This window comes from Callorhinus ursinus, unplaced genomic scaffold, assembly GCF_003265705.2.
Source record: "Callorhinus ursinus isolate GAN/ISIS: 27379988/994484 unplaced genomic scaffold, GSC_fseal_2.0 scaffold1, whole genome shotgun sequence".
Classification (NCBI taxonomy): Eukaryota; Metazoa; Chordata; class Mammalia; order Carnivora; family Otariidae; genus Callorhinus; species Callorhinus ursinus.
Genome location: NW_027397063.1, coordinates 121,110,485 through 121,132,576, shown reverse-complemented (window position 1 = coordinate 121,132,576; position 22,092 = coordinate 121,110,485). Strand labels below are relative to the sequence as shown.

General features: G+C 40.7%; 1 protein-coding gene across 1 annotated transcript in view; it reads left to right on the top strand.

Moving 5' to 3' along the window:
* Window positions 1-22,092, top strand: part of COL6A5 (collagen type VI alpha 5 chain) — a 159,194-nt gene that overhangs the window by 51,944 nt on the left and 85,158 nt on the right. Inside the window, exons 4-7 of the mRNA XM_073883726.1 lie at window positions 7,097-7,729; window positions 12,825-13,385; window positions 16,635-17,189; window positions 19,214-19,789. Of these exons, the coding sequence (XP_073739827.1) occupies window positions 7,097-7,729; window positions 12,825-13,385; window positions 16,635-17,189; window positions 19,214-19,789 (2,325 nt within the window). The remainder of the gene's footprint in view (window positions 1-7,096; window positions 7,730-12,824; window positions 13,386-16,634; window positions 17,190-19,213; window positions 19,790-22,092) is intronic.

Below are 22,092 nucleotides of genomic sequence, written 5' to 3'. Positions count from 1 at the left end.
GAGTTGAGGGTCCATTTCTGGGCTCTCTATTCTGTTCCATTGATCTATGTGTCTGTTTTTGTGCCAGTACCATACTGTCTTGATGATGACAGCTTTGTAATAGAGCTGGAAGTCCGGAATTGGGATGCCGCCAGCTTTGCTTTTCTTTTTCAATATTCCTCCGGCTATTCGGGGTCTCCTCTGGTTCCATACAAATTTTAGGATTATTTGTTCCATTTCTTTGAAAAAAGTGGATGGTATTTTGATGGGGATTACATTGAATGTGTAGATTGCTCTAGGTAGCATTGACATCTTCACAATGTTTGTTCTTCCAATCCATGAGCATGGAACATTTTCCCATTTCTTTGTGTCTTCTTCAATTTCTTTCATAAGTATTTTATATTTTCTGAATACGGATCCTTTGCCTCGTTGGTTAAATTTATTCCTAGGTATCTTATGGTTTTGGGTGGAACTATAAATAAGATCGACTCCTTGATTTGTCTCTCTTCTGTCTTGTTGTTGGTGGATAGGAATGCCACTGATTTCTGGGCATTGATTTTATATCCTGCTACTTGACTGAATTCCTGTATGAGTTCTAGCAGTTTTGGGGTGGAGTCTTTGGTTTTCCACATAGAGTATCATATCATCTGCAAAGAGTGAGAGTTTGACTTCTTCTTTGCCGATTTGGATGCCTTTGATTTCTTTTTGTTGTCTGATTGCTGTGGCTAGGACTTCTAGTACTATGTTGAATAGCAGTGGTGATAGTGGACATCCCTGCCGTGTTCCTGACCTTAGGGGAAAAGCTCTCAGCTTTTCCCCATTGAGAATGATATTCGCTGTAGGTTTTTCATACATGGCTTTTATGATATTGAGGTAGGTACCCTCTATCCCTATACTCTGAAGAGTTTTGATCAAGAAAGGATGCTGTACTTTGTCAAATGCTTTTTCTGCATCTATTGAGAGGATCACATGATTCTTGTTCTTTCTTTTGTTAATGTCTTGTATCACGTTGATTGATTTGCGTATGTTGAACCAACCTTGCAGCCCAGGGATAAATCCCACTTGGTCATGGTGAATAATCCTTTTAATGTACTGTTGGATCCTATTGGCTAGTATTTTGGTGAGAATTTTTGCATCCATGTTCATCAAGGATATTGGTCTGTAATTCTCCTTTTTGATGGGGTCTTTGTCTGGTTTGGGGATCAAGGTAATGGTGGCCTCATGAAATGAGTTTGGAGGTTTTCCTTCCATTTCTATTTTTTGGAACAGTTTCAGGAGAATAGGTATTAATTCTTCTTTAAATGTTTGGTAGAATTCCCCTGGGAAGCCATCTGGCCCTGGGCTTTTGTTTGTTGGGAGATTTTTGTTGACTGCTTCCATTTCCTTAGTGGTTATAGGTCTGTTCAGGTTTTCTATTTCTTCCTGGTTCAATTTTGGTAGTTGATACATCTCTTGGAATGCACCCATTTCTTCCAGGTTATCTAATTTGCTGGCATAGAGTTGCTCATAATATGTTCTTAGAACTGTTTCTATTTCTTCGGTGTTGGTTGTGATCTCTCCTCTTTCATTCATGATTTTGTTGATTTGGGTTATTTCTGTTTTCTTTTCGATAAGTCTGGCCAGGGGTTTATCAATCTTGTTAATTCTTTCAAAGAACCAGCTCCTAGTTTCGTTGATCTGTTCTACTGTTCTTTTGGTTTCTAGTTCATTGATTTCTGCTCTGATCTTTATGATTTCTCTTCTCCTGCTGGGTTTAGGCTTTCTTTCTGTTACTCCCATTCCTTTCAATGTAGGGTTAGGTTGTGTATTTGAGACCTTTCTTGTATCTTGAGAAAGGCTTGTATTGCTATATACTTTCCTCTCAGGACTGCCTCGCTGTATTCCAAAGATTTTGAACAGTTGTGTTTTCATTTTCATTGGTTTCCATGAATTTTTTTAATTCTTCTTTAATTTCCTGGTTGACCCATTCATTCTTTAGTAGGATGCTCTTTAGCCTCCATGTATTTGAGTTCTTTCCGCCTTTCCTCTTGTGATTGAGTTCTAGTTTCAAAGCATTGTGGTCTGAAAATAGGGAATAATCCCAATCTTTTGGTATCGGTTGAGACCTGATTTGTGACCTAGGATGTGATCAATTCTGGAGAATGTTCCATGGGCACTAGAGAAGAATGTGTATTCCGTTGCTTTGGGATGGAATGTTCTGAATATGTCTGTGAAGTCCATTTGGTCCAGCGTTTCATTTAAAGTCTTTATTTCCTTGTTGATCTTTTGCTTAGATGATCTGTCCATTTCAGTGAAGGGGGTGTTAAAGTCCCCCACTATTATTGTATTGTTGTCAATGTGTTTCTTTGCTTTTGTTATTAATTGCCTTATCTAATTGGCTGCTCCCATGTTAGGGGCATAGATATTTACAATTGTTAGATCTTCTTGTTGGATAGACCCTTTAAGTAGGATATAGTGTCCTTCTTCATCTCTTATTACAGTCTTTGTTTTAAAATCTAATTTGTCTGATATAAGAATTGGCACCCCAGCTTTCTTTTGGTGTCCATTAGCATGGTAAATGGTTTTCCACCCCCTCACTTTCAATCTGGGGGTGTCTTTGGGTCCAAAATGAGTCTCTTGCAGACAGCATATCGATGGGTCTTGTTTTTTAATCCACTCTGATAGCCTGTGTCTTTTGATTGGGGCATTTAGCCCATTTACATTCAGGGTAACTATTGAAAGATATGAATTTAGTGCCACTGTATTGCCTGTAAAGTGACTGTGACTGTATATTGTCTGTGTTCCTTTCTGATCTATGCCGCTTTTAGGCTCTCCCTTTGCTTAGAGGACCCCTTTCAATATTTCTTTTAGGGCTGGTTTTGTGTTTGCAAATTCCTTTAGTTTTTGTTTGTCCTGGCAGCTTTTTATCTCTCCTTCTCTTTTCAATGACAGCCTAGCTGGCTATAGTATTCTTGGCTGCATATTTTTCTCGTTAATGCTCTGAAGATATCATGCCAGTCCTTTCTGGCCTGCTAGGTCGCTGTGGATAGGTCTGTTGCCAATCTAATGTTTCTACCAGTGTAGGTTACATATCTTTTCTCCCGAGCTGCTTTCAGGATTTTCTCTTTGTCTCTGAGACTTGTAAGTTTTACTATTAGATGTCGGGGTATTGACCTATTTTTATTGATTTTGAGAGGGCTTCTCTGTGCCTCCTGGATTTTAATGCCTGTTTCTTTCCCTAACTTAGGGAAGTTCTCTGCTATAATTTGCTCCAATATACCTTCTGCCCCTCTCTCTCTTTCTTCTTCTTCTGGGATCCCAATTATTCTAATGTTGTTTCGTCTTATCGTATTGCTTACCTCTTGCATTCTGCCCTCGGGATCTAGTAGTTATTTATCTCTCTTTTTCTCCACCTCTTTATTTTCCATCATTTGGTCTTCTATATTGCTGATTCTCTCTTCTGCCTCATTTATCCTAGCAGTTAGTGCCCCCATTTTTGATTGTACCTCATTAATAGCCTTTTTGATTTTGACTTGATTAGATTTTAGTTCTTTTATTTCTCCAGAAAGGGTTTCTCTAATAACTTCCATGCTGTTTTCAAGCCCAGCTAGTATCTTAAAGTCATGATTCTGACCTCTAGGTCCGACATCATACTAATGTCCACATTGAGTAGGTCCCTGGCAGACGGTACTACCTCTTGTTCTTTTCGCTGAGGTGATTTTTTCGTCTTGTCATTTTGTCCAGAGGAGACTAGGTGAATGAGAGAACAAAATGCTAACAGGTTAACAACGTCCCCAGCAAATATACTCTATACAAATCAGAAAAGACCTGAAACCAGGGGACAAGAAAGGGAAAGAAAGAAAAAAGAAAGAGAAAAAAAAAAAAAAAGAAAAAGATAAAAACAAACAAAACAAAACAAAAAACAGAATATGATCAAATATGATCAGGCTAGTGCATAGATCAGTGCCAAACACTAAATTTTGGGTGTATTTTGGTCTGTTAGAAGAAAGTGCCTCCTAAAATTTTAAAGGAAGAAAGACATATATGTACAAAATAAGTGTTGATACAATGAAGGGATGGAAGATGACTGTAAAGATGAAAATCATAAAAGGTTTTATAAATGGAATTGATAAGATAAGAAGTTGTTTGAAAGAAGAAAGAAGAAGATTTTAAAAAAAGAAAAAAGGGAGATTCTGTGATTAGGCAGGAGACTAGAACAAAGCCATACACTAGTGATTTAGGGTATATTTTGATCTGTTAGAAGAAACTGTATCTCTAAATTTTAAAGAGAGAAGAACTTATATATAGATGCCAAAAATAAGGGTAACTACTATGAAGGGATAAAATATGACTCTAAAAATGAAAAATAAAAAATATTTTTTTAAAACAAGGGATTGGTAAGATGTTGGTTGAAAAAGGGAAAAAGAAAAATTCAAAAAAAACCCCACAAAAAACAGTTTAAAAAATTAACTTTGAAAAACTAATGAATCATGGTAAAAAAGCCTTGAATTCTATGGGCAGTATTCCCCTAGCGCTGGAGTTCTCCCGTTCTCCTTGATCGGTAAACTTGGTCTTGGCTTGCTGGCTGTTTGTGCTGATCTTCTGGGGGAGGGGCCTGTTGCCGTGGTTACCAAATGTCTTTGCCAGAGGCGGAATTGCCCCGCCTTTGTCAGTCGGGCTAAGCAAGCTGCTTGGGTTTGCTCTCAGAAGCTTTTGTTCCCTGCAAGCTCTCGATACAGCTTTGGAGGACCAGGGTGAAAATGGTGGCCTCCCACTCTCTGCCCATAGGAGCTGAGAACTCGGGGCCCCACCCCTCAGTGCGCCCCCCAGAGAAAAGCAGTCACTCCCGTCTCCCCGGTTTCCGGCCACACTCCGTGCTCACCCAGCCTTTGACCGAGCGTTTCTATCTCTGGCACCTGACTTGGTGTGGAGTCTCCAAACCCATCAGATCCCTGAGGTGCACTCCCACGCCGCTCTTCCCAGGGGAGGAAGGGGAGTCTCCCCTGCTCTGCTGCTTGTTGGGTCCCTGCTGGAGACGCAGTGGCCTGAGTGGGCCACGGATCACAGTTTATGGCCACCCTGTGCTGAGAGCCCGCGCCTCAGCTCCATCTCTGCAGCGGGCTTCCCCGCTCTGATACCTGGGAGCTCTGCTGCACTCAGGCACCCCCGGTCTTTCTGTGACCCCAAGGGTCCTGAGTCCACACTGTCCCGCGAGGTTTCCACCTCCTGCTTAGCCACTGGAGTGACGTCCCTCAGCGGAACCAACTTCCAAAAGTTCCAATTTTGTGCTCCACGGCTCTATCACTTGCCAGAAGCGGCCGACGAAGGCCCCCGCCCCCACCATCCATCCTCCAGTGAATCGGAGGCGATTCACTTCTCTGCACGTCCTACCTTCTAGAAAGTGGTCGCTTTTCTGTTCAGAGAGTTGTTGCTATTCTTTTCTTCGATCTCTTGTTGAGTTCGTAGGTGTTCAGAATGGTTTGATCCGTATCCAGCTGAATTCCTGAGACCAGACAAAATCCAGGTCTCCTACTCCTCCGCCATCTTGCTCCGCCCCCCGTATGAGAATTATTTTTAATTTGAGTTCTCACTAGGCACCAGGTACTGGAGGGATAGAGATAAATAAGACATATCTTCTGGTTTATAGAGCTCATAATCCTAATGGGTAGCTGTTGGCAAGATTGAGCTTATCTCTTGGCTAAGCTTTCCACAGATATCATTCCTCCACCCATGCCTGGAGTAGGCATTTTCTGTACATATGATGTACTGTTCCCTGAATTCCAGAGTTATACGACCAACTGCATACCTGGCATCTTCAATAATATCCCAAACTTAGCATGACTGAAATGGAACTTTTGAATCCCCCTTGCAACTTGTTCTTTCTACTGTCTTCCCTGTCTTGGAAAAAGATACCACCAATATCCACTCAGTTGTTCATGCCAAAAACCTATTTTTCACCACTTCCTCTTTGTCTCTTAACACTAGCATCCAATTTATCATCAAGCCCCTCTCTGTTCTACCTTTAATTCATGTATCAAAACTACCCTGTTGTTTCATCTTACCTGCTATTATGCTTGTCCAAGAAACATGATCTCTTTCCTGGACTAGGGCAATTGTTTCTTAATGGATATCCTTGAATTTGTTATCTCTCCTCAGCAACTGGGATGATATTTGAAAGATCGTGTGACTCCCATACGACTCAGGAGCCACTTCTCTCTGGTCTCATCCATCACTGTTCCCCTCACACACTCTCACCAGATGCTCTGGTCTTCTTGTTCTCACCTCCTCCTATTCCTTCTGCCAGAATTCCTCTTCCTTCAGGACACATGGCTGAATTCTTCTCTTCGTGCCTCAGCCCAAATGCAATCCTCTTAGAGAGGCCTTCCCTGACTTCTTTTATCTCATGTAAGTTAGTCCTCATCCCACCTCCCCAGAATAGTAACTCAGTTGACTGACTTGTTTTAGTTCCTTGTGAGCACTGAAATAATATAATCTAGTTATCTGTCCTCCCCATAGAATGTGAGCCTCCTGAGGTCAAAGATATTTCTGTTAACCCAACCCTGCCTGGCACTTGAGAGTGGTGGTGGACATGGAGGTGGTGATGGTAGATATGGTGGTTGTGGTGATGGTGGTGGTTGGTGGTAGTGATGGTGGTTTGGGAATAGTTGTTGGTAGTAGTAGAGGTAGAGGTAGAGATGGTGGTGGTGGAGGTATAGGTGGTGGTTGGTTGGTGATGTTTGGGGTGATAGTAGAAGTGGATGTGGGGGCATTGGTGGGTGTTGATGGTGGTGGGGGTGAGAGGGGTAGCGGTTAGTGGTGGTTGGTGCTGGGGTTGTTGTACTGGTGGTGATGGTGGTTATGAAGATCATGATGGTGGTGGTGGTGGGGAGTGATAGAAGAGTTGGTAAGAAGCATTTTTCAGAGAGAAGGAACATTATTGCAAAGACTCTGAAGTCAGTGACCTTGTAAGTCTTGTTCAGAATTTTTATCTGTTGTTTATTAAAAGAAAACAGTGCTAACTACATCTGTCATGACTACCTCTATTTTCACTAATGCCTTTTGACAATCTGTAAAGTGCCTTCCTCACTCTGGGCCAGTGGTTTGTACTAATCTTCCTGCTTTTTTTTTCTCTCCGTAGTTCCCTTCCCAGTGGCCTGTCAGAAAGATTCATTAGCTGACCTCATGTTCCTAGTGGATGAGTCAGTTGGCACCAGACAAAATTTAAGGTACCTGCAGAATTTCCTCAGGAACATTGCCACCTCCATGGATGTGAGGTACAGCTGCACACGCCTTGGACTTATGAGTTACAGTGATAGAGCCAAGATTATTTCCTTTCTAAATTCAAGCACAACCCAGTATGAATTTCAGGAGCAAATCCAGAAGCTTTTTGTCCAGGCTGGGAAATCCAATGCTGGGGCTGCCATTGAGAAGATGAGGCTAGAAGCCTTCTCAGAGTCAACTGGCAGCAGAAGGGACCAGGGAGTGCCTCAGATCGCAGTCTTGGTCACTCACAGACCATCAACTGATGAAGTGCGCGATGTCGCAATACAGCTTCGGCTGCAGGATGTGACTGTATTTGGCGTGAACATCCAAGGGGCTGACAACACCCAGTTAGAAGAAATAGTGTCTTACCCTCCGAGACAAATGGTTTCCATGCTCAAGTCCTATGCAGACTTGGAAGCTTACAGTAAAAACTTCCAGAAAAAGCTCCACAATGAAATTTGGTCCCAAATTTCTACTCGTGCTGAGCAAATGGACCTTGACAGAACAGGTATGTTTAAAACAAAACAAAACAAAACAAAACAATTTTCTTATTATAAAAGTAATATGAGTAATGGCCTAGAGTAGGGGCAGGAGTGAGGACTGACTGTAATGCATGAGGGAACTTTGGTAGTTAGGGAAATAGTCTAAGACTAGATTTTGGTTTTGGTTGCAGAACTTTATAAATTTACTAAAAATCATCAAATGATTACAAAGGGTGAATTTTTTAGTGTGTAGATCGTACCTCAATAAAATGTAAAAAAGTAATATGTGTGAATTATAAAATAGTTTAATAATATTGATGAACGTGAAGAAAATAAAATAATTTATAAACCTGTCTTTCAGATAAAACCATTTTTAACATTTATTTCTCATGTCTTTTGGTTTCTTCTCTCTCCCTATTACTTATGTACACACACACACACACACACACACACATTTTATTTTTACTTATTTATTGACTTAGGAGGGGGAGGGACAGAGGAACAGGGCAAAAGAGAATCTTAAGTAGGCTCCACGTCCAGTGTGGAGCCAGACTTGGGGTTTGGTCTCATGACCCTGAGCTCATGGCCTGAGCTGAAATCAAGAGTTGAAAGCTTAACCTGCCGAGCCACCCAGGTGCCCACATACACATTTTTAAAAGATGGTATAGCATCAGATGTCTTAGTGCTGCCCAACAGAACTTTCTGTGATTAAATGTTCTCCATTGGCGCTGTCCAGTAAGGCAGTCACTGGCCACATGTGACTATTGAGCACTTGAAATGTGACTAGTGTAACTGAGGCTCTGAATTTTAAATTTAATTTTAATTCAATTTAGTTTTGATAGCCACATGTAGCTGATGGCTATTGTACCGTACAGTGCAGGAATATATAGTTGGGTAATACAAATTACATTTGGATGTGACCAACAGAAATAAAAACAGCAGTTAACCATGAGGATGAAACTATTTTTTTCTGTTTCACAAATAAGTCCTAAGGTAGGTAGACAGAGCTGGTGTGGTATACCACAGTGTCAGGAACCCTGTCTCTCTCTACATTATTTTTTTGCCATTTGTAGTTTTTATTCCCAGGATCATAGTCCAAGATAATTGCTCCTAGTGTCACATTCATATGCAACAAGCAAGAATGATAAAAAAAGAAGGAAGTAGGCAGGCTTCCACCTTTTTCTTCAAAGATATTCCCAGAAATTACACATATCATTTCTGTTTACATCCTGGTGGCCAGAACTTAGTCACATGTCACACCTTTGTAAAAATGGGAGCTGGAAAATGTAGTCTTTATTTAGGGCTGCCAGTATCTTGGTAAAAACTGGGGGTTTAATTAGTGTATTATAGGCGACAATAATATTGGGGATAACCAGTATTATCATCCTTACCCACTTTTCTGTCAACCTTGTATCATGAACTTTCATCCATTTCCTTAAATATTATTTTGCAACATTCTTTTTAAGTTGGCAATAAAATTCCACGGTATGAATGGAATATAATTTGTTTAACATATCCTAAACTGTTGGATACATAGGTCGTTACACGTGTCTTTCCCTTCTAAACATCTTGGATAATATCATCCTTGCACCTATATCTTTATGTACAACCATGAATATTTTTGCACTTTTTGATCTTTTCTATTATGTTTGTCTTCCATCATTCTAGTGAAGATATCCTAGTTAAGATGCACTATGAATCTGCTATAGTTTTACTAAGCTCTTTTCAAAGGTACATATCAAGAGATACTTGATGTGACTTTGTGTTTACCTAATTCTGAGATACCTGTTGTCTTCATACATTTCCTTTGTGGATAAAATGCTTCTGAACAATTGGAACTGGAATTTGGCAGAACTCACATGGAAAAGAATTGTAATCTTCCAATGGTATTAAAGGCCAATTTTAAACTCAGACCCGTCGGTTGAAGGTTTAAGAATTCATCCTGGGCCAGCCCTGGATTTTCTGTGGCATGTATACATTACACACAGGAGCAAGAAACAAGTCCTCTGTTCCCTCCTGAGTGACCTGTGGGGGAATTCCCCAAGGGGCAGCCACCTTGATCTAGTACCAATTATTAGGGCACAGGAGGGATGTGTAGTGTGGTCTCTTTGGAGACTTTACAATCATGTGACAAATAAATTATTATTTTCATTATAGAAATTCTAAATGGGAAGTTATGGGACCAAGGCTAGAGGCAAGGGCCATCCAAGGGGGATAGCTGTTCTTCATAAGGCCTCGGTATGTGGCTTTTTATTAATTCAGTGGCTCTCAAAAATTGGTACCTGACTCAGGTTGGGTTCCTCAAAAGTAGATGCCAGAGAAGGCTTTGTGTGAAATTGATATATTAGAAAATATACCCAGGGAAAACTGGAGATTGGTACTAAAGTGAGGGTTGGGACCAGGAAGGGAAGGATGATAAGCCAAGTCCCATGGAGGTTCAATTCTACAGGGCCATTCTAGAGACAGTGTAGGTTAAACCTTAGAATTGTCCCAGTCAGGGGGCAGTGTATCTAGAGAATTTATATTCCAGCACATGAGAGAATGTACATTTCCAGGCACTTCTTCAAGCCCCAGGCAAAGAAGGCTCTAGCATACTGAGCGCAACCTACCCACAAACAGACACAGGTGTGAGCCCTTAGAATGAGAGTGTTAGGAGCCAATGGGCACAGAAATGGTAGAGTTTGAGGGGATACAGGCTAAGCACCAACCGTATCTGCTGCGAACTTATCAGAGTTTCCTGGGGAGTTTATCACTAATTCATTGGCCCAAGCCCTCCCCAAAACCTAATGAATCAGTCTCAAAGTAGGGCCTGGGCACTTGCATTTTAGTAAGGTCCCTTATAAACTCCTGTTAGCAATGTTTGAGAATCTTGATCTTAGTGAATTTGCCATGGTCTAGAGTATGATGACCAGCTTTGTAGTTTCAGAATGGTCAAACACAGAGAACCAATCTATATTGACTTAGTCACTGTATCCACCACATCTGTCACAGAGTAGGTAGCCAGTTTTTTAAATGAGATTTCATTAAATCAGGAAGAGATTCACATTAATCAAACCAAGAGACTGATGTATAGAAAAAGAGTGGCAGTTATATTTATGACTGTCAGTGCCCAGGGGCCTGGACATACATGTCCTCTGAGAAGTACATTTTCTGCCTATAGGCATGCATACTGAGAAACTAAATTGAAATCAGGATATTGCTGGAGGTTGCAGAATCAGAGCAATGGAATTAGTTCTATGACTGAAATGTCTAGTATCATTCAATTGGGTAGATGACTCTATTTTAAAGTCAAAATATACATCTCTCTCTCTCTATCTCTATCTCTGTATAACTGTATGGGTGAGACCTTTGGGCCAGGTGACACATTCTTCTTCAACATTGTCCAAACATTTTGTGATGATGGCAACATTCTGTATTTACACTGTTGGATACAATAGTCACTAGCTACATGGGGATGTTAATAACTTGAAATGTAGCTAGTGCAACTAAATAGCTGATTTTTGAATTTTATTGAATTTTAAGTAGTTTAAATTTACCTTTTAATAGCAACATGTGACTAGGGGCTAGTGTATTGGACAGCACAGCTCCAAGGGCATGGCCTTGGTTACCCACCGTGACTCACATTTTTTTTCTCCTTCATTGCTGACCACCACTGTATTTATTCTGAAAAAAAACCCTGATTCTTCCTCATTAGGTATATAAATCAATCCATTCTGGTTGCTATTAAGTTTTGCTGGCCTGAGATTAATCCTATCTTTTGCAGATAACTGCTTATCTTTGCCCTAATATTTTATGTATTGATTTCATAGTTTAATTCTCAGGTCCCAACTTATTTCCAGTATTTCTGATGTCTTAAGGACCAACTCCCCATAGCCTGAAGTAGTGTCAATAGCTACAAGTTGCCAAAAAGCTGTCAAGAAAGAAAATATTGTGAAATGACTAAATTATCTTGTATTTTAAAGATCTTTTCACAGACTCAACCAGATAATTGCACAAGTAACCTAAATTTTAAAAGTATGCTCTTTCTCCTACCCAATTTCAGTAATTGATAGAGTTGTAAATAGATAATTATTAAAGTTAAAGCATGTTTTCATAGAATCTACTTAACAAAGGAAGGAATATTGAGATCTCTTTTATTTAAAATTTTTTGTTGAAATCTTGTGATGTACCAGGTATACTAGGTGGAAACAAAGAAGGAGGCAGTTTCTGCCCTCGTGGGGCTGACACTCTGTGGCAGGAAGCAGTCTGTGCTCATGAACAAATGAATAAGATAACTTCAAAAAGTATGGGTATCATAGAGAAAATAAGATAATAGGATAGGCAATGACTGATGTGTTTTAGCTAGAGGGGAAGAGAGGGCCTTTTTGAAGAACTGGCATTTGAGTTGGCATATCCATGATGAGATAAGAAGGAACCAGCTATGTGAATATTTAGGGGGAAGAATATTCCGGAAGAGAGAAGGGCAAGTGCAAAAGCCCTGGGGCACTTTGAATGTATGGAAAGCAGTCCAGCATGGTTGGAGCACAGTGAGTAAGATGAAGAATTGCTAGAAATAGGGTCTGAGAGAAAAGCAGGGAGAAAATTCAGTCCAGTTTTTTATTTTTAAATTCTAAATGCAATGATAAACCACTTAAGTAGAAGAGTAATATGATCTGGTCCTAGTTTTAAATATAGTGTTCTAGTTGCTCCAGGAAGAAGAGGTTATCGGGGAAGTAAGAGCAGTTGGTCTTCTCCTCCATTCTATTTCTCAAGAAATGATAAGGCATAAACTGTCCAAAAAGTCACGTGTCAATACTAGAAAAACAATTTAACTTGCAGCCAGGAGACTTGGGAATCTGGTCCTTCCTTTTAATTAACTGGCTGTGTGACCTGAGACAAAGCACTGGAGGTCACTCTGTTTCAGTGATAGGATCATTGTTGTGAATTTCAAAGGAGAAAATGGGCATGAACAGGTTTGATGAAGCAGACAGACTCTGTGCAAATGATGAAGAATTCTCATTCTCTAGAACCTTCATGGTCTCATGTTCCTCTATAGACCCTCTTGCAAAGTTCTCCCCAGAGTCTCTGTAATTAACAAAGAATGCATTTTCCACTTCCTTTTTTTTTTTTTTTTTTTTGCAGGCTGTATAGATACAAAAGAGGCTGATATCTATTTCCTCATTGATGGCTCAACCAGCATACAGAGAAAACACTTTGAGCAAATCAAGGAATTTATGTTGGCTGTGACAGGAATGTTCAGCATTGGCCCAGACCAAGTCCAAGTTGGAGCTGTGCAGTATTCACATAAGATGAGAGTGGAGATTTATATCAGTGACAGTTCTAATTATGTGAACTTAAGAAATGCTATTTTGAACATTGAGCAACTCCAAGGCAACACCCATACCGGGGAGGCCCTGGATTTCATGCTGTCAAGAATAAAAGAGGATAGGAAGCGTAGGACAAGCAAGGTTCCCTGTTACCTCATTGTGCTGACTGATGGGAGGTCCACCGATGAAGTCCTGGAGCCTGCTGAGAGATTAAGGGCTGAGCAAGTCACCATTCATGCTGTTGGCATTGGGGAGGCTAACAAAGCACAACTCCAACAAATTGCTGGGGAAGAAGAAAGGGTTAGCTTTGGGCAGAACTTTGATTCTTTAAAAAGCATAAAAAATGAAGTTGTTCAAAGAATTTGCACTGAAAAAGGTAAGCAAAACAAAAAAGTACAGAGAATACTCTGTACTTCATTAGGTACTTTGGGCAGACTAATAGCTGGGCTGAGACAAGAAGTGATGTGACCAGTTGTCTGGTTAACATTTTGCTAACTTCCTTTATCACCAGGGAGGGATTCAGCACCTTTAAACCAATTGCCAATATTGGAAAATCCCTCTGTAGACAGATGCCCTGAGGCCATCTTGAAAGTCATAAGTAGGAAGGTTGCTGAGAATATTGTGGCCTTGCCAAAGCCCACTGGTGTGGCGTGTAAGAGACTCTCTCCTGTGTGTGCACGTGTGTGCATGTGCGTGTATGTGAATGTGTATGTGCATGTGCTAGTTAAAACAGATGAGCACAGTGGAAAGAAAATGGGCTCTGGCTTTAGGATCCAACTCACTTTCCTACCTGACCCTCAAACTTCCTCATCTACTAAGCAAGGGTAACACCTACATCATAGGATCCTTATAGGTTTAGCATAACACACATCAACCATCATTTCTCTATTATGAATGCATATCTAGTACACATATAACAATTGCTTATTTCTATTTGTAACAGAAACACATATTTGCATTTTCATTCTGACTAAAACTCATGTAACAAAAGTTAGGAAGAACAATTTGCAAATTCCTCTACCTGATTGTGATTTCTTTTATTAGTAATAGCCACTTACTAATTAAAGATGATATGTGTTGATTGCTAGTATTAGCACATGAAAATTTCATGTGCTGAGGCATGTTAACTTATTGGTTAAGATAAAGGATGCTGGAGTCAATGAGTCAAAGTTCAAACCCCAACCTTATTAGCTGTGGACCTCGAACGGGTTACATACTGTCTACCTGCCTTCATCCCTGTGTGCAGGCCTAGTGAAGCTTGAAGGTGATAATGCATGTGGAACACTTAAAATAATGCACGTGGGCACCTAGTAACTGCCACATAAAAAGAAGCTATGGTAGAAGTTGGTTAATGTATTCACTGATGAGAAAAATAAAAGAATTTTCACTTATTTGAACTTACAAAAGTGAAAAAGTTTTGGGATTTTCTGAGTCACTAAAATAAAAAACTAGATAAGCAATGCAACTAATGAATCATTGAATATTACATCAAAAACTAATGATGTACTGTATGTTCGTAACTGAACATAATAAAAAAAGGCAAAAAACAAAAAAAAAAGAACAAAAAAGAAAAATGGATAAGCAAATAAGTGGAGCTCACAGCAAAATCCCAAATCACAATATTGTTCATTATTCTCCCCATTATGGACAGTAGTTGGGTCTAGAAAAAGTACAAGAGTAAAAGTTCCCCAACGTTTCCTGGGGTTGATGCAAAGAAAAGTAAAAGGGTTCCAGGAAACAGAAAACAGATTGTATCTCAATCTTTCAAGGGAGACGGGCCTGGGCCAGTGTGAGGAGGTGCAGTTCATCTCCTGTGGGTCAGGTAGTTGCAGTGCAGGTGCCTGAGCACTGCACACCTGAGAGGAGGCAAGCTATGGATAAGGAAATGAGCCATAAGATGGTGAACAGAGGCAAGGAAACTAAGGAACCAAAGCCTGAGGACCTAGAAAAACACTGACTAGTCTCAGAGCAGATGCACATGGAGTGAGACACAGTGTATTTATTGTTTAGGGGGCAAGAAAAGGGGCTGTAACAAAAAGACCCCAAACTACACAATGAAGGGTATTATTTCTCTTTTGTATAATGGTCCAGGGTGACTAGTACAGGTCTAGCAGAGAGGCTATTCTGTGCTCAACACATAGCTCCCATCTTTAGGTCAAAAGTGAAGCTCTGGTTCTCTTCACCTTGCATTTGTGGAAAGGGAGAAAGGGCCATATGAGCCCACTACACTCAATTGTTTTAATGTTAAGATCCAGAAGTGGGCAAGTCACTTCTGCTCATATCTATTGACCAAAACTTAGTCACAGGCCCATGTGTAGCTTCAAGGAAGGCTAGGAAATACGGTCTTTTCCTGGGCAGTCATCTGTCTAGTTGAAACTACATTGACATGGAGGGATGGGAGACCGGATATTAGAGGAGGGGAAGCAGTCTTGTCACAAACAGATATAAGGAGGTAGACCTTGTGAATACTAAACCACATGTAAAAGTCTACTCCTTTCCATATGTTTCATGGAAGGGAGGCTTCCACACTTCACAGCAGTGGGGCCTTGCCAAGGCCACAAAGATACTTAGTGACCTCTCTATTGATGACTTTCAAGATGGCCCCAGGCAGCTTGGATCTTAAATGGTGGTTTTAATGTTCCCTGGTGGGCCTTACATAAATCATTAAAAAATAATAAGCATTGTTTTATTCTTCTTTGACTAATACTAATTGTTTATTTTCAAATAGTATGGGATAGACTCTGTGAGTGTTGAGGGAAGGACCGCTAAGAGAATGGCAGTGACAGCAGGTAGGCCAAAGAGATAAAACTAAAGAGATACCTGCTAATGACAATATATTTACATATTATATATAGAGAGATAGATAGATGTACTCACACATACCTGTACAATGAATTAGTAACACTGGATTTTTTCTATGGCTTATAGAAATTGGTCTTTGATGTGTACATCCATGTACATACACATATATATGTATACAAAAATATGTCCATTTCCAGTCAGTAGCATATCTACAAATTTTATATATAAATAAAGTAATAGTCCATGCTGAATGGATATGTGCTTACTAATGCACTTATTATCTCTAGTAATAAAGTTTCTCATCCCAATTTTTAATATTGATTTATAATGTTTATCAAATCACTTTAAATTATCCAAGAAAATAATGGCATATAGAGATTGCTTAGAATTTTGTGTTTCTACATTGTATATAAAACCCTGAAATATTAGTCCCATGAGTGTAGGGAACTGATTGCTTTTTCTCGGATTCCTTTTTTTGATCATCATTGCATCCTTTAACACATAACCTGATACTTGGCATTTCATACACCTCAAGAATTATGAATAAATGAATTACAGACAAATGAACGATGCATAAATGAATATATGCTTTGGAGTTGCATTTCCTCTTTAAAACTTCTTGGATTTGGTGGATTTCTGATTCAGGGTTGTAGTCAGCAGGACTCTACTACAGCAGCAGATAAAATTTTCAAATGCGGTAGCAGGTGCTTGAGTTAATTTCTGATGTTTTCTGACTAATGCATTTATTTCTGTCTTATTGTTTCTCTATATTCTGAAAATCATGTCAACCTGCCTCATTTCTGGTCTTTTTGACAACATGCAGGATGTGAAGACATGAAGGCTGACATCATGTTTCTGGTGGACAGTTCTGGCAGTATAGGACATGAAAATTTTGGAAAAATGAAAACCTTCATGAAAAACCTATTAGCTAAGATTCAGATTGGTCCAGACAGAACTCATATTGGTGTCATTCAGTTCAGTGATAAAACTCAGGAAGAATTCCAGCTTAATAAATACTTTACACAAAACGAAATTTCTGATTCAATAGACAGAATGTCTCTCATCAACGAAAACACTTTGACTGGAAATGCACTAACTTCTGTAGATCAATACTTCACCCCTGCCAAGGGGGGCCGTGTTATGGTCAAAAAGTTTCTTATCCTCATCACGGATGGAGAAGCACAAGATCCTGTGAGAGAGCCTGCTAAAGCTCTTCGGGACAAAGGTGTGGTCATCTTCTCTGTGGGGGTGTTTGGCGCCAATAGGACGCAGCTGGAGGAGATCAGTGGGGATGGCAACCTGGTCTTCCACGTTGAGAACTTTGATGATCTAAAGACAATAGAAAGCAAACTCATTTTTCGTGTATGTGCTCTCCATGGTAAGTGACACTGTTATCCTTCAGGATGCTGGGATGTTAGCTGTTGACTTCATAGGGTGAACAGTGGGTTGTACCATGGGCTTGGACTCTATCTGGACTTTGGTGTTAAGTTTTGGTCTTATTTATGTTGTATTAGAACACCTGTGACCTCCAGGGATATTCCAGTTTAACAATCTTGTCAGCTAGTTTGGCAACAGAGCAGTCTGGCTGTGGAGACTTCAAATCTATTCCAAAAAGTTCTCAGAATTTTCCATTGAACTTAAAACTCTTCACTACCTGCATACCTAGATTTTCCAGAAGAAAATTTTAATCCCAAATGATTCCCCAGAATTGTTTCTTGCCTACCTGTAATCATTGTCAAATAGTAAATAACTAGAAATACAAATTCATCTTCCTTTTAGTTAAATCAAATCCAATCTCCTAAGCATACCCTCCCCCCAAAAATCCTCTTTATTTTAAAGATATAGTGTGTATTTTCATTCCTTCACCTTATTTTTCTCCGCCTCTATCAGTGAGGTATTTTACATTTGCCTGTTCGTGTATCTATCCCTTTGGAAAATTTTAATTTGTTACTTTTTAAAAATGATTGCTCAGGATCATCATTTTTATCTCACACAAACTGTAGTGCTTTTCAGGTTGTGTCAAGCAAATCTTTAGTTTGAGTCCATCAACTTTAATGGTTCTTGGATAAGAACTTGCTATAAATCCACACATAAGACTAAAAACACCTGTGCTTTTAAACCTACCACGGACCGTTATCTGTGTTTTGGATACAACAAAGAGAAAACACTGAAGTGTTGGTAAATTTGTTGTATGTTGTTCCCCTGGCAGCATAGAGACTTCCCTTGGACTATATTATTCAGAATTCTGTGTGAGAAATTTTCACAAAGTTAACAAACAAAATGTCTTAGTGTAAACTCTGAGTTTTAGGCAGTGGCACTGCAATTTCTCTCATAACAGCTTAGTCTAAATGGCAATGATCCTCAAACTCTTGGTAATGTTGAGACATTCTAAGACAGGTTGGCCTTAAGGCCACATCCCCACCTTTGAAATCCATGGAGCTCTTCCTGGTATTTCTTCATTTTGATAAACAACGTTTGTGGAGCATAAGATGAAATTTCAACTGACTCACACATCAAATTGACTCATAAACATCAAGTCATGTCATTGCCCCAGGTTCCTATGGATATAGTATGGGCTCATCCATAGCATCTTAGACTTAAGAATTTGAGACCTCATTGCCAGAAATAAGGATTGGAGTTACCATATGCGGGTAGAAAATGGAGAAAGTGAAATTGTGGAAGGCATATGGTTAAGTTACATGGGGAAGAGGGAAGGGAAAGAGGGGAGAGAAACCCCACCCTTTGGAGACCTGTCCAGAGTACTCACTTGACTTCCAATGAAGAGGAGATCTTGGGGCTGCGGGGAAGTGATAGGGCCTTAGCTCTCCCAACTACTTGGGGCCTTTCTGGGTTCTAATTCAGGAGGTGAGGGGAAGGAGCACAAATGAATGCAAAGAGGCGTGGTGCACATGGGACAGTTTGTCTAGAAGAAGCTGAAAAGACAGCTGCAGCCAGAGGGAGCAGGACAAAAATCCCAGCTGATACAGAAAGCCTCTGTGCTCTTTAAAAGTGCGGGCCAGTTTGGCAAACATCAGTCATATCTCACCATTATATTGATACTGAACTACCTTCTGATGTTTCCATTCAGTTGAAAGTCTGCCTAGCAAAACACATCACATGTCCTAATGAGATATAGCAGAACAGAGTGGTGTGGCTTAAGAATCACCCATTGCAGAGTCACTGTCAAGTACAATGTCTGCAGAATCATGGTCTGGGCAAGATGTACATCACTGAACCTCAGTTTCTTACTCTGTAAAATGGCAGCAGCCACCTCTAACAAGTGAGATGCAGTGTCTGGCACATAGTAGGTTCATGGCAGAGGTTAGTTTTTTCTCCCTTCTCAGCTTTCTGTGTAGAATACACTGGAGAAAGATTGTGATGCCTGCTTTCTTCTTCTTTCAGATTGTAAAAATATTAAAGTGTTGGACATTGTGTTTGTGCTGGATCATTCAGGCAGCATAAACACACAAGAGCAAGAAAGCATGATGGATCTAACTATCCATTTGGTGAAGAAAGCAGATGTTGGCAGCGACCGAGTTCGGATTGGAGCTCTCAAATACTCGGACTATCCTGAGGTTCTTTTCCACCTTAGGAAATACTCAAACAGATCCGCAGTCATTGAGCACCTGAGGAGGCGCAGGAACACCGGAGGGAATACCTTTACTGCCAGGGCCCTTGATTACACAAACATAATGTTCACGGAGGAATATGGCAGCCGCATCCATCAAAATGTGAAGCAGATGCTGATCATCATCACCGATGGGGTGTCCCGTGACCGAAATCTGCTCAATGAGACAGCACTGAAATTAAGAAACAAAGGCATTGATATCTACGCAGTGGGTGTAGGACAGGCCGACCAACTTGAACTTGAGGCTATGGCAGGGAGTAAAAACAATACATTCCATGTAGATAATTTCAACAAACTGAAAGATATTTACCCGCCTCTACAAGAAAAAATGTGTAGCAATGCACATGAGTGTAAGTTGTGATTTTCAGATCATATTCACCTTACCCCATTTCAGAACCTCTTGTGCCATTCCATTAATGGTCTCAGTGCAACCACTGAGCACCAGTTGCAGGCCAGACTCAGGGTTGCATGATTTGACAGAGAGACTTTTGTCCTCAAAGATCTAGGGCTGTCTAAATGGGATTATAGGCATTCTCTAGGGCCATAGGAAGTTGAAGTAGTCTAATGTGCTTTTCTAGATAAGAGCCACTAATACAGACAGAAGGATATGGGAGTTCAATATGGAGTAGTAGAGGCTGGTGGGTAGGAACAGGGAGGGAAGGGACCTAAGCTGGTTCCATGAGATACCACTGGGGTAGGGTAGGCTGCAGGTATCACACTTGAGGAAAGTGTAAGATTTGCCACTTGAGCTCAAAGTGAGCAACGAATTCATCTCCTTGGTTTCAGATACTAGATGATGGTATTATCTTTAAAAAAAATTGTGACTTTTCCCAAGGCAGCAGGACCTTCTCAATTCTGCCTGTTCTAGCCTGCCCCCGGACTTCCACCCTGAAATTTGGTCTCCTTGCCCTTAGTCGTGCCACCTTCCATTCCATTCTGAACACTGAGTGATATTCCTAACACACACTGGACTATTCACTGCTCTGCTTACAGTTTACAATTTCTGAATTCCTGAGTTCCATCTAGTCTTGCCCACATCGCCAACCTCATCTGTTTCTGCTCCCCACTTCACAATCTCTCCTGTCAATCTGAAATACCTCTGTAGCTTTGTACACAGCATTCTATCCACGATGAACACACCAGGCCATATTCCCTCACTACGTCTAGTTTGTCATGTTTCAACATTTATTTGCCAGTTTCCTGACCCAATACCTGACAATGATCCCAGTGTGTCTCCCAGATTCTGCACCTTCTATTTATCCTGGTGGTAGCACTGAACACATATTTGCTATTTCTTTATCTTTATCTGTCACAAAACTGACTTCCTTGGGCAGGCTTGGCCTCCTGTTTATCATTGGGTCCCCACCAAATCTAGTACACCACCAGGACTATAGTCTTTTCCTACAAAGATGGAGTCTGTTCTATTCTCATCTCCCATGCCTACCTTTTGGAGGTAGATACTGAGGCAGAGTCTAGGATGCATGGTGTTTATTAGGGATCCACACCTTGTGAAGGAAAGTGGGAAAGTAGGATGGGCAGAAGAAGTTGCACAGTGAGGCATGCTTGACAAAGTTCCAAACCAGGCAAAGAGCTCTGGAGTGTGTATTGCCCATTGGTGTTGTCCAGCATCAGACTAAGATGACTGGGTGGTTATGTCCCCTTCCCACTTAGTCCCCAGATGTGGGCTGCCCTGGGAAGGGCATGGTCTTTTGCAAGACTTCTCTCTGCAGTGAGGCTGACCCTGAAGGAGCTGACAGCCAGAGGCCCTCTGTTGACCACACTCCCGCAGCTGGGCAGGAAATCCTTCCTCGAAGATCTATCTGGGCAGTCCATCTTTGTGTCTACCAGACTACCCTTAGAAAGAACTGTGTGGCAGCTGGCATTCTTTTGTCTCAATTGTCTTTAGTAATCACTTTAGTGCTGCCCCTGTCTCAGCCACTGCATTTGATTGAACTGAGGGTAGAATATTATCCCTGGGTTATGGGACATTTCACATTGGATTTCAGGGAGATGACCCTTTGCCCTGTTCACTAGCCATTAGCACTTGTCCCATTACATTCTTTTTCTTTAAAATTTTTATTATGTTAATCACCATACATTACATCATTAGTTTTTGCTATAGTGTTCCATGATTCATTGTTTGTGCATAAAACCCAGTGCTCCATGCAGAACGTGCCCTCTTTAATACCCATCACCAGGCTAACCCACCTTCCTACCCTCCTCCCCTCTAGAACCCTCAGTTTGTTTTTCAGAGTCTATTGTCTTTCATGGTTCATCTCCCCCTCCAGATCCCCCCCCATTCTTCCCCTCCTATCTTCTTCCCTTTTTTTTTCTTAACATATATTGCATTATTTGTTTCAGAGGTACAGATCTGTGATTCAACAGTCTTGCACAATTCACAGTACTCACCATAGCACATACCCTCCCCAATGTCTATCACCCAGCCACCCCAGCCCTCCCACCCCACCCCCACTCCAGCAACCCTTAGTTTCTTTCCTGAGATTAAGAATTCCTCATATCAGTGAGATCATATGATACATGTCTTTCTCTGATTGACTTATTTCACTCAGCATAACACCCTCCAGTTCCAGCCACATTGTTGCAAATGGCAAGATCTCATTCCTTTTGATGGCTGCATAATATTCCATTATAT